At 46.1% G+C, this 12,449-nt stretch overlaps 1 protein-coding gene across 3 annotated transcripts; it reads left to right on the top strand.

The window, feature by feature from the left end:
* Nucleotides 1-393: 393 nt before the first annotated feature.
* Nucleotides 394-10,283, top strand: LOC132248565 (syncytin-2-like). Of its 3 annotated transcripts, none has more exons than XM_059721885.1 (2): nt 394-585; nt 8,467-10,283. In XM_059721885.1, exon 2 carries the CDS (start codon nt 8,782-8,784, stop codon nt 10,066-10,068), a length of 1,287 nt encoding a protein of 428 aa, XP_059577868.1. In that variant the 5' UTR covers nt 394-585; nt 8,467-8,781; the 3' UTR covers nt 10,069-10,283. The 3 variants fall into 3 exon arrangements, with proteins under 3 accessions (XP_059577868.1, XP_059577869.1, XP_059577867.1); XM_059721886.1 differs by lacking the exon at nt 394-585 and adding an exon at nt 3,280-3,346; XM_059721884.1 differs by lacking the exon at nt 394-585 and adding an exon at nt 3,436-4,099.
* Nucleotides 10,284-12,449: the final 2,166 nt, after the last annotated feature.

The following is a 12,449-nucleotide window of genomic DNA, read 5'->3' as shown; positions in this document are numbered from 1 at the left end:
GAGTGCCTTTGTTCTTATATCAATATCCAATACAATCATTTTTTAAATATACTTTGTTATGGGGCCTGTTCCAGAGAGACTATCAAGAGCTGCATGCAGTTTTTCATAATTTACTGCTGTGAACAGACTTCCTGCAGTGTCATCTGTCAAATGTTAGCTGGCTGATAACATTAAACTTTTTTTTTGCATGAATTCTTTTTAACAAGTCAACAACATAGGGCTCTGGACTATGCAGCTAAAACCTTCTGAATCTTTTAAAATACACTTTCTTGTTGGTTAGCTTTATTCCATATTTTATAAGTAGCCCTGTTTTACGTATGCCTTAACTACACATACACACACACACACACACACACACACACACGCACAAGAAAAAAGGGATATGAGAAAGAAGAAAAACCTCCCCTGAATATTTCCTGAACTCTCTAGATAAGGCCAGACTTTCCTGCACAAATATTTCTTATTAAATGCAAGACAAACTGAATTGCCTCAGGAAAAAAACCTTTTAAAAAGCCCTGCAGAGAAACATGCAAGGCAGCACACAGGTTTTCTGACTGCAGATCAAGGCATTGTGTAACATGCTAGGTAAGTCATCTCTCTCTTATCTGAATAAACCGTGAGATGTATCAGGTACCAGATTTTTATTAATAGGGTGAATGAGTTTTTGCAGAATTTGGAAAGGTGAGTGTCCACACTGACAGGCTGCCCAGCATAAAAGGAAAAAATTATCAGTAAACAAACTTCAGCAGTCACATGAGAGATGAAAGATGACTGAAGCAAGGTTGTCGTAGTTTCAGGGAGATGTGCAAGATAACAAGGACCTGTACTGCTGGGCTCTGAAGTGTTGAATATTAAATTAGGGGGTCATGAATATTAAAATCATGTTATTAAAGTTTATATGAATTCCCCAAAGAAGTCTGAATGAAAGCCCTGCACAGTTTTGCTTATTATCATGAACCGTGTGTGGACTCTTTTTTTGAAAGAATATTTCTTTTGTTGTTTGAACTTGTTTCTATTCTCCTTTGAAATTTTTCAACCCCCTGGTGTGTACCATAACACTGACGTGTCCATTTATGCCTTCTGTCAAAAAAAGCAATTTCACTCTGTCAAATATGAAGAGGCAGAGAGCAAGTATAGTAATATAAAACAAAAAGGACTTCTGGATTATGGTACCCTTAAATTTATTTATATGCTTTTGCTTTTCATTTTTTAAATGAAAATGTTGTTACCTGTATTAGCCCTACTTGCCATTCATATAGTAAGTGCTCAAATATCATAGTGACAAGAGCAGCATAAGAACCTGGATAGTGTACATTTTGCAGTGCATTTCTTTTTCAGATATAATTTAGGGATTAAGCACCAAACACATGTGGATAGGAATTAATTCTTATCCCTTATCATATGTAGGGATTCTTGTTTTTTCAGTTTTATTCTAGATTATTATTTTATGCTAATTTTATGCTTTGCACTCTTTTTATTTTTCTTTATAATAATTTCTATTGATTACTTTTGTGCTAAGCAGAATATCGTTCTCTGGTTATTTATACAGTTGACATTTCTCCAAAAGAATCCTTTTTCAGCTCTGAGTTTTGTAACAGGGACAAAATACTAACATGTTTTTACAACTTCACTGTTTCAGATGCAATTTATTACAATGGTGTTTATTATCATTGGTAATCCTAGCATGTTTCATGAAAGATGACATTAAGGTTTGACAAGGTTCTTTGGGTGAATCTGATCTCTTTTATTAGAGCAACTTAAATAGTTGGGAAAAAAATTTCAAGCAAGCTTGCTTGAAAAAAAAATTTCCATCTATTTTTTTTCCAATTTTTTTCCCAACTATTTAAGTTGGTCTAATAAAAGATATCAGATTCACCCAAAGAACCTTGCCTGCCTATGTCCTTAGAACAATATAGCTACAACCTACACCCCTGAGACATTAAGGTTTAAAATTGTACTAATTTATGCATACTAATACCTGCTACCTCCTTCTATCCCTTCATGTTGAAAAAAGTTTCTCTCATCATGTGAGCAAGATTTCGCTGCTACTGTTAAAGTGTTGATATGCAGCACTATCACAATAGTCCTTGTTGTGAGATGTCTTGTGATAGATGGAATAAGAATCTTCAAGCCACTGGAGGAATGCATGGTGGACTTAGCTCACTGCCTTTATACTTGCTAGTAAAATAAAGTTCCTTTTTAATGATCCTTCATCCTTTCACCATGTGAAATTGCTATCAATGATTTCAGTGGGGAGCTCTGATTTAAACAGTACCTTATGCTAAGAGGGTTTTTTTGTATAAGAAAAGCAAAGAATCACTGCATATATCCACAAATGCAGGTTAGTAAAAAACAAAACTTAGAACAGCTTCAGGCATTCATCCACATTCAGCAGCAGAAGCAGCAGTTTGTCAATAAGCTTATTTAGGACATGGGTAGAGAAACACATTATATGTCAGAGCACATTCTTGAGCGAAGTTCAGCAATCCACAAAGACAAAAAGGACCATGTTTATTACTTCTGACATTGCTCTTTAGGCTCCTGTTGGGTATGTGTACTGTTTCTTAAAACTGTTTGTAGATTGTTCAGTGACTAGGGACTGATCCAATCTTATCCCATAATTCCATTTTTTGTGCCAGAAAATCACCACGGTAAGAGTACAGAGGATGATGATTACTCAGGATATATCAATTGGCTTTTCTAAGAGACAGTGTAGATAAACTCAAAGGTTGATGCACTTAACAGCTTGCTCATACAGAGTGAAAACCGCCCAGGGGAACTACAGTTTGGCCAAATTTTACTCTTAAGTATACTGGTATAAATGCTGAACAATTTTATAACTGATGTCAGAATTCATATACTTCTGCTTTTTCAGGGGTAAACTTGTGGTGTATTTTGGTTGGGGATTGTTACATATATAACGTAGCATTGCCTGGAGAATCCTATGTTACCTAGTTATAGTGGAATAAAATAGTAAAGCTTAGGCCTGATTCAACCAAATACTCCCATGGGGCGCGTCCAGACGAGCCCGCACGTGCCTCTTGCAGCATCTCAAACCCCTTTGAGATGCTGCAAGAGGTATGTGCAGGAACAGAAAAACGTTCCCCACACTGCAAATTTGCAGCAGGGGAGCAAAATTAGACCCCAGGGGTCAAACAAAGTCTGGGGGGAAAAACCCAGACCATGCCCTGAAGCTACCAGAGGCTTGGTCCTCCACAGAGACGCTCTGACTGGGTGCCAGAGTGTCTCTGTGATTGGCCCTTTCCCTGGTCCTGAAGCAGGCTGCCTGCCCATGCTGGGCAGGCAGCAGTGGAAGCTTCAGGGATCCGGACCTGGTTTCTGCCAGGTAAGTGCAGGTTTAGGGGACTGGAGGAGGGGGTAGGGGACCTTCCCCAACTCTGCGTTCATTCCTCCCATCCCTGTTCATTCTCCTTGATCCCTGTTTGTTCTCCCCACTACTGATGAAGCACCCCTGGACTTTCACTTAATTTTAACCAGGGAACAGCTTTGTATGTTTTGAAAAAGTATTTTATCTAACCAAGGGCATAGAGTAGGTTGTTTAGGCTGAGGGAGATTGCCTGTTGCATAGCTGCTGATTGCTGGCCTCGCTAGAAGGAAAAGCTGTATCAACAAAGTTCTGGAGCTGGAAGGGGGGTTACTTGCTGGGCTTGCTATACATTTCATCACATCAGCAAGTTTAACCTGTTATGTAGCTATATGAGGCAGACGCCCACTGGGGTGTGGGTGCTTGTTTTGCGAACGATTGCCAAGCACCACTTTCTGCGCAGAAATAAAGATTAAGTTGGATCCTTCACCCCTGAGTGTTTATTGGCACAAGCGCACCGGGCACGAACTCACTGTCCTTTGGGGACAACAATTTCTGGCGCCCAACGTGGGGCTCTAGCTGACTGCCTTGCCCGGTCCACCTCTTCGGCTCCGGCAACAACTGTGGATGGTGCGAGGGCCAGGCGCCACTGACCTTATTCGTCGGAGGTCTGATCGTCTCCTGGTTGCCTGACGGAGTCAGGGAGGGGCACAATGGTGCAACGCTCGAAGGACCAACTTAATCAGGTGGGGCGAGGGAGGTTTCAACGGACTGGTGAGTACTTCTTTGAATATTTTGGGCAGGTTGGGAAAGAGACGGCTTTGAAAGTTCCGACCGTATAGATGCCCTAGGTGAGTGAGATCGGGTGGCAGCCCCGTGAACTCCCTTTAATCAGTTTGGTTCTGAGGCTGAGCAGCGGTTGCCGTCCGGTAGTTGGATAATGGGAAGTAACCAGTCTAAGATTCCACCCTGCAGTCCCTTAGGATGCATTTTGAAAAATTGGCCAAAGTTTGGAAGTGACCCTATGACAAAACAACAGATGATTCGGTATTGCAATACATGTTGGCCACAGTACCAACTTGCAGATGGTGCAGCCTGGCCGGAGAATGGGTCTTTGGTTTATAACACAATCTTGCAGTTACAGTTGTTTTGTAGGTGCCAAGGGAAGTGGGATGAGATGCTTTATGTAGAGGCATATATGACTTTGTATAGGGATGAGGTTACACAGAAGTTGTGTGGGATATTTAGGGGAAGTGGGGTAATGGCTTTACGGGGGGTCACCACAGTATGTCCAAAGGAGCTGGAGGAGGAAGACGTGCAGTTGCTAATTGCTCCCATGGCTCCCCCGTCTCATCCTGTGAGCCATGCGTCACCACAGGGGACTTTCACTGCACCTGTAACGGCTCGTCAGGGACTCCCGGCTGGCTCGTCCAGTCTGTCGTCCCCCACCTCCCCTGACAGCCTTGCGTTGCCGTCCCCGGGTCCGGCGGATGCGGGTGGTAGCAATCTGGTGGTAGAAGGGACTGTAGGAGATGGGGCGTTTAGCCCTTTGGCGAGTTGCTTACGATCAGGGGCCCAACCAGTAGTTCAGGCCCCTTTACGACAAGCGGTGGGTCCTGAGGGTGAACCAGTTTTTGTTCATGTGCCATTCAGCACGGCAGACTTGATAAATTGGAAACAGTCCGTGGGCCAATATCACCAGAATCCAGAGGCAATGGCCCAGTTGTTCTCTACTATTTTCCTCACCCACCAACCAAACTGGATAGATATTCAGGCCTTACTGGCTGCTCTTCTGACTCCAGAAGAAAAGAGGTTGGTCTTAGAGAAAGCACGCACGATAGCACAGCAGCGTCACCCAGCCGGTGATGTAGATGAACTTTGCCCTAAGAAAAATCAAGACTGGGATCCCAACACCCGAGGGGGCCGAAAGGAGTTAGAGCTGTATCGGGAGTTTGTGCTGGCTGCTCTCCGGGAGGCTATCCCCAAGCAGAAAAATTTGTCTAAGTTGTATGAAGTGCGGCAGGGTCCGAAGGAGGATCCATCCAGTTTTTATGGGAGGTTATGCGAGGCAGCCAGACAGTGGACGGATTTAGATCCGGAGCTGCCAGAAAATGCCAAGATGTTTAACACACTGTTTATAGGACAGTCAGCCCCAGATATTAGAATAAAACTACAGAAGACTGAAGGAGCAGCTGGAATGAGCATCAGCCAAATGATTGAGATTGCTTATAAGGTATATTCCAACCGAGATCAGGTTAAGGAGAAAAGGGAAGATAAGAGAATAAAGGCACAGGCATCGTTACAAGCATCGTTGTTGGCAGTGGCAATTGTAGATCAGAGGAGTCGGGGACGAGGCAGGGGAAGTAGAGGGTATAGAGGAGGTGTGGGCTATGCTCCAGGAGGCTACGGCCAGGGTCACAGGCTGGGACCTAATCAGTGTGCTATTTGCAAGCAGGAAGGGCATTGAAAAAATGAGTGCCCCAAGAGGGAGAAGAAGAGACGAGAGGAGGAAGAAAGATTGTTGACGTTGGATGGTTCTGACCAGGAGTGACGGGGACCGGGCGCTAACACTGAAGTAATCTCTGTCTCCCTCGATGAGCCCCTGGTTAAAATGCAAGTAGGGGGAGAACTTATTGACTTTCTAGTAGATAGTGGAGCCACACATTCAGTTGTAACCAATTTTAAAGGACCCTTATCAAAAACCAAGATCCCCATAATTGGAGCCACCGGCCAGCGGACGTATCGTCCTTTTGTGCCACCCGTGGAATGCAAATTGGGAGGAAAGAAAGTGTCTCATCAGTTCCTGTATATGCCTGAGTGCCCCATACCTTTGTTTGGGAAGGATTTGCTGTGCAAATTGCAGGCCCAATTGATCTTTTCAGAGGGGAAAATTACTATGAAGATACCAACTGAGGAAGCCTGGAAGACTCAGGTGTGTCTCCTACTGCAGGAGGGGGAGGAAGGGAGAATTCCCCCAGAAGTAGAAGACGCTGTAGTACCATGGGTATGGGCGGGAGAGAAGCCAGGAAGAGCCAAACTGGCCACCCCTGTAAGCATTGATTTAAAGCCGGGAATTACCCCGCCCAGGGTGCCACAGTATTGATTGAAAATAGAAGCTTGGAAAGGCCTGGAACCATTGATAAAGAGATTCCTTAAATATGGTTTACTTCGGGAGTGTCAATCATCTTTCAATTCCCCCATTTTGCCTGTGCAATGGACGGCAGAATGCCGAAAGAGCTTTGACACTATCAAACAGGCCCTTATGACAGCGCCGGCCCTGGGCCTACCCGATCTGAGTAAACCATTTCAACTTTATGTACATGAACGCCAAGGAGTAGCATCAGGAGTGCTGACCCAGTACTTAGGTAGCTGGAAAAGAGCAGTGGCCTACTTCTCCAAACAATTGGATCTCACTAGTTTGGGATGGCCGGCCTGCCTGCGAGCAGTGGCAGCTACCGCTATGCTGGTAAAGGAATCTAAGAAACTTACTTTAGGACAACCAATGACTGTGTATACCCCACATTCAGTGCTGACGGTGATGAATGCAAAGGGGGGAACCTGGCTTTCCCCTGGACGAATGGCTAAGTACCAGGCGACTCTCCTGGATCAAGGAGACATCCAGTTGCAAACCTCTAATACCCTGAACCCAGCTACGTTGATGCCATTGGAACAGGACGAAGGATTACAGCATGACTGCATTGAAACTATTGAGCGTGTGTGTGCTAGCCGGCCGGATCTTAAAGATGCCCCACTACCTAATGCAGAACTTGAATTTTACACAGATGGAAGCAGCTTCATGGACAATGGAACCTGAAAGGCGGGATACGCCGTGGTTGCATCATGGGATACCGTGGAAGCAAACGCCTTGCCTCCAAATACCTCTGCACAGAGAGCTGAGCTTACTGCGCTGACCCGAGCTCTCCATTTGGCAAAAGGAAAGATAGCCACTATATACACGGATTCGAAGTACGTCTTTGGAGTCTTACACACCCACGGAGCTATATGGAAAGAGAGAGGACTCTTAACGGCAAGTAAAAGCCCAGTAAAACATTGAACAGAGATCCTGAAATTACTTGAAGCCGTGATGGAACCACTAAGGTAGCTGTGGTGCACTGTAAGGCCCATCAAAAGGGAGATGCTGATGTTATTAAAGGAAATCGATGAGCAGATGCTGCGGCGAAGAAGGCAGCTAGAGGACAAGGTCAGGAAACTCAAATGTTGGCATTGATGCCTCAGGTAGTGTTACCTGAGGAATCTCCCAAATATAGTGAAAAAGAGAACCAACTCACAGAGAAATTGGGAAGCAAAGAACAACAAGATGGATGGTAGGTTTTGCCTGAGGGACAAGTCCTGATGCCAAAACTGATTCTTAGCAAAGTGCTCCAAGAGTACCACCAGAGCACCCATATGGGAGCTGACGCCATGACCCAAGGTCTCCAAAGAATTGTAGTGGGGCCTAAGATGAGAAAAACAGCAGAACAAATAGTGCGTAGATGCCCTATCTGTTGTGCCAACAATCCTAAGATTTCGCCCAAACCTCTGCCAGGAGCAGGAAGGCAAGGACTATTAGCAGGAGAATGTTGGCAGATAGATTTCTCTGAAGTTCCCAGGAAGGGACACTACAAATACCTGTTAGTGCTCGTGGACACTCTGACTGGATGGACTGAGGCCTTCCCGTGCAGAACGAACCAAGCAAAAGAAGTGGTCCGGGTGATGCTAAAAGAAATGATTCCACGATTCGGAATCCCAGAGGGATTAGCTTCAGATCGAGGGCCACACTTTGTGTCAGAAGTGACCCAGGCAGTTTCCCGGGCTCTGGGGATACAATGGGACCTTCACACAGCATGGAGACCGCAGTCAAGTGGACAGGTGGAATGAATGAATCAGACTCTAAAAAGACAGCTGGCTAAACTTTGCCAGGAAACTCAGTTGAAATGGCCCGAAGCTCTGCCTCTTGCCTTGCTTAGAGTGCGCATAGCCCCTAGAGCTAAATTGGGAGTTAGTCCATTTGAATTAATGTATGGCAAGCCATATCCTAAGAATCCAGTGGTGACGCATGGGAGTCAAATGCATGTAAAAGGGGAAGATTGGGTAAAAGATTATTTGTATTCTTTGTCTGCTGTATTGTCTTCTCTCCACAGGCACGTCCAGGAATGACTTCCACTCCCTCTAGATACACCAGTCCACAAGTTCCAGATCGGAGACAAAGTGCTGGTCCGGACGTGGAAAGACGAGCCGCTTCAGCCCAGGTGGAAGGGACCGTATCCTGTGATTCTCACCACTCACGCTGCAGTAAAAGTTCAGGGGGTAAAGCCGTGGATACACCACACCCGGGAGAAGGCCGCACCAGAAGTACCACCGGCAGGAGAAGTGGCTGAGAGTGTCGCACCGGAAGCCGACACAAACGGACACCATTGGACAGCAGAGCCAGTAGAAGGACTTAAATTTCTGTTTAAATGTCAACCATGTGGAAAGTAGTTCTTTGCATAGGTGTAATGCTTCTAGAGTCTAAGGGGTTGGTGCATCAAAGTTTCGATAAGAGTCAAAATGTGTGGGTTCATTTGGCAAAGGATGTATTAAATGTCACTCATTTTTGTTTGGCAGGTGGAATATCGGTTGATGATATTTTCACGTCATGCCTTATAAGGGTGCCCACTCCAATGGAAGCACTCCGGAATCAGACTTGGTTCACATCTGGGGGAATAGGAGGTCCAATCAATTACACTAACAACTCCATGTGGGGAACCATTACCACAGAAAGAAACATTAGTACCTTTGAAATAGATTTGTTGACAGTCACCTCCCCTGATAACACCAGCTGTGCCAATTTTGTGAACTGTACCCAAGCTTGCAAAAGCCTAACCAAAGAAACAAAAATTTTCAATTGCTCAGACATGACTAATGTATCATGCAACTACGTTCATGTTATATTACCCCGGGGGTGGTTCCTCCTTTGTGGGAAGACTGCCTATTCATATATCCCAGCCAATGCCACAGGAGGCCCTTGTGCTCTAGGCCGGTTGACTGTCTGGCTACCAGGTATGCCTAAGACCTCTAGTAAGCATCACCGGAGAGGTTTGAAGGTGCTAGATGAATCCTGTGATAGTGACATAAACCTCCTGAGTGAGGCCGAGGTAGTGTCCTTAGCAGTTTTCCTAGTAGGGGTGCCAGGCCTAGTAGTGGATGCTGAGAGGCAGCTTGGTAAGGTGGCCTGTGCCCTGGCAAAGGGCCTAAATACAACTTCACAGGCCCTAGCTGCCCTCAATATTGAAATGAAAGAACTAAGAGGAGCTACTCTGCAAAATAGAGCAGCCATAGATTACCTGTTGCTGAGGCATAACCACGGATGTGAAGAGTTCGAGGGAATGTGTTGTTTTAATTTGACAGATAACTCCGAGTTGATAGAGTCAAAAGTGCAAAAGTTAAAAAAAGTTCTGTCCCACATTAAGCAAGGGGAAGGGTTCGACTTCTCATGGCTTACTTCTTGGCTTCCTAATTTTTCATGGCTTAAGCAAATTTTCCTATTAATTGTGGCAAGTATATGTATTCTCTTGATAATCTGTTGTGGGATACAGTGTGTGCCAATGTGTTGTAAGGTACTCAAGAAATCAGTTTCTTCTCCTGTTCACTGCGTGATGTTTGTAAAATCACCAGTTACAAACCCGATCCAAAATAATTGGGAGGAAGCGAAGAGATTTCTGGAGATGAGAAAGATAGTCAAGGACTATGGGCTTTTTCCATAAAGGCCATAGCCTCGAAGGGGGGATTTGATGAAGCACCCCTGGACTTTCACTTAATTTTAACCAGGGAACAGCTTTGTATGTTTTGAAAAAGTATTTTATCTAACCAAGGGCATAGAGTAGGTTGTTTAGGCTGGGGGAGATTGCCTGTTGCGTAGTTGCTGATTGCTGGCCTCGCTAGAAGGAAAAGCTGTATCAACAAAGTTCCGGAGCTGGAAGGGGGGTTACTTGGGGGGGGGAGCTGGAAGGGGGGTTACTTGCTGGGCTTGCTATACATTTCATCACATCAGCAAATTTAACCTGTTATGTAGCTATATAAGGCAGACGCCCACTGGGGTGTGGGTGCTTGTTTTGCGAACGATTGCCAAGCACCACTTTCTGCGCAGAAATAAAGATTAAGTTGGATCCTTCACCCCTGTGTGTTTATTGGCACAAGCGCACCGGGCACGAACTCACTGTCCTTTAGGGACAACACTACTGGTTCATTCCTCTAGTTCCCTGGCTCACTCTTCCCTGCCCCCTGTTTGTTCCCCTAGCTCCCTGCTGGCCCTCTCAGCTCCCATGCACTCACTGGAAGTAGCAGAGAACCAGCAGGAGGATGGAGAGAGCAGGGGAATGTCTCCAGCTCATTTCCAGGGGCTTGTGTCCAGCCTCCTGGTGGTTTCCAGCCCCCTGTTCATTTCCCTGCTTGTCTCCAGCCTCCCAAGACAAGCAGGGGAATGAGCAGGGGCCTGGAGACAGCCCCTGGAGACATTCCCCTGCTGTCTCCAGCCCCCTGCTCCTTCCCCTGCTTGTCTCCAACCTTGGGAGGCTGCTCCGGTTGCTCCTTCCCCAGCCAGAGACAAGTAGGAGAAGGAGCAGGGGGCTGGAGACAGCAGGGGAATGTCTCCAGGGGCTGTCTCCAGCCTCCTGCTCATTCTCTGCTACTGCTGGTGAGAGTGTGGGGCGGGGATGGGAGACCAAGCAGGGAGCTGGGGAAATGAATGGAGGCGAAGTAGACTGAATGGGGAGCAGGGGAATGAACAGGGGGCAGGGGGAATGAATGGGGATGGGAGGAATGAACGGGGGCTGGAGGAATGAACGTGGGCTAGGGGAATGAATGGGGAGCATGGGAATGAATGGGGAGCTGAGGGAACCAATGGGGGTGGTGGGGAATGAGCCTCCTGCTCATTCTCCTATTCTCTCCAGCCTCCTGCTTGTTCTCCTGCTCCTCTCCAGCCTCCAGAGGCTGGAGAGGAGCAGGAGGCTAGAGACCAGCTCGGGGGTTGAGGGGGGAGCTGTACCCCCTGGGGAGGGCACCTGGAACTCTGCAGGCAGGGTAGTCCATGTGCTGTGGGGGGGGGTCTGCCCTGTGGGGGGCAAGGGACCATTGGTAACGTGTAGAGGGTGCATGTGGGAATCCCTCCATACCCACCCACATCCTTCCACCCCCCTTCCCACCCGCTCCTGCAAAACCCACATCCCCCCATCACACACCCACCATGTGATAAGAACCCCAAAGCAAACATTAAAACATATAGATATTTAGGATTTATTTTATTATGATGCTAGAGATGCTGGTAGGCTTCCAAATTTATTTAACATTGTAAATATAGCAATAAAACATTGCCCATCTGATCAAGCCCCACTTCTCTCTTTCTTTTGTTCTAATTGTGTAAGAATGTGGATTTGGGGGTATTTTAAAAAGTGAATTTGGGATGCTCCTTTAGCAGTCTAGTTGACACAAGGGGCTAGTGTCCTACCAATTGGCTGGGCCCCAGAAGCTCCTGAGGGCAAGTAACCCTGAGGTGATGGCTAGGGCAGGTTTTTATACTGCTGGGCCCAGGACAGGGCAGCTTTTTATACTGCTGGGGACAGCACAGGTGCTAGTCCCAGGCTCTAGCTCCCCCTGGCTGCAGATCTGGGAGGAGCCAGGCAGGATTATTTTGCCCCAAGTGGCACAATTTGCTCCACAACAAAGTGCATATCCGAGCACATGCGCTGAGGCAAAAAGCCCTGGCTCAAATTTACACCACTTCTATTTGAACTGCTGCAAGCACATGTGCTTGCATGTGTGGATGCACCCAAAAAGCACAGAGTGCTCTAATATCCCACTAACTTTTCTGGGTGTCGGAGATAATTAACCAAAGAAAGCATCTCACAGGATTGGCCTTTTTAATTTTTGCTTTGATGCCCTTAGGGCCAGATCCTCTTTTATTTATTGGACATCTAAATGTGATCCTATTCCATCATGCACAAGTTCTTGTAAAACCATTTGATTATAAAGATGGCTCCCTCCTATTTGTTGTTGTTTTTGGTGACATAGGGACTTAGGTTTAGATGATGGTGTGTGCATCTACATGAGATGCTGAGTGCACAGTAGCTGGAAAATACTGCACAGTAGT

Source organism: Alligator mississippiensis, chromosome 2, assembly GCF_030867095.1.
Source record: "Alligator mississippiensis isolate rAllMis1 chromosome 2, rAllMis1, whole genome shotgun sequence".
NCBI classification, from domain to species: domain Eukaryota; kingdom Metazoa; phylum Chordata; order Crocodylia; family Alligatoridae; genus Alligator; species Alligator mississippiensis.
This window is presented reverse-complemented; position numbering and strand designations above follow the sequence as displayed.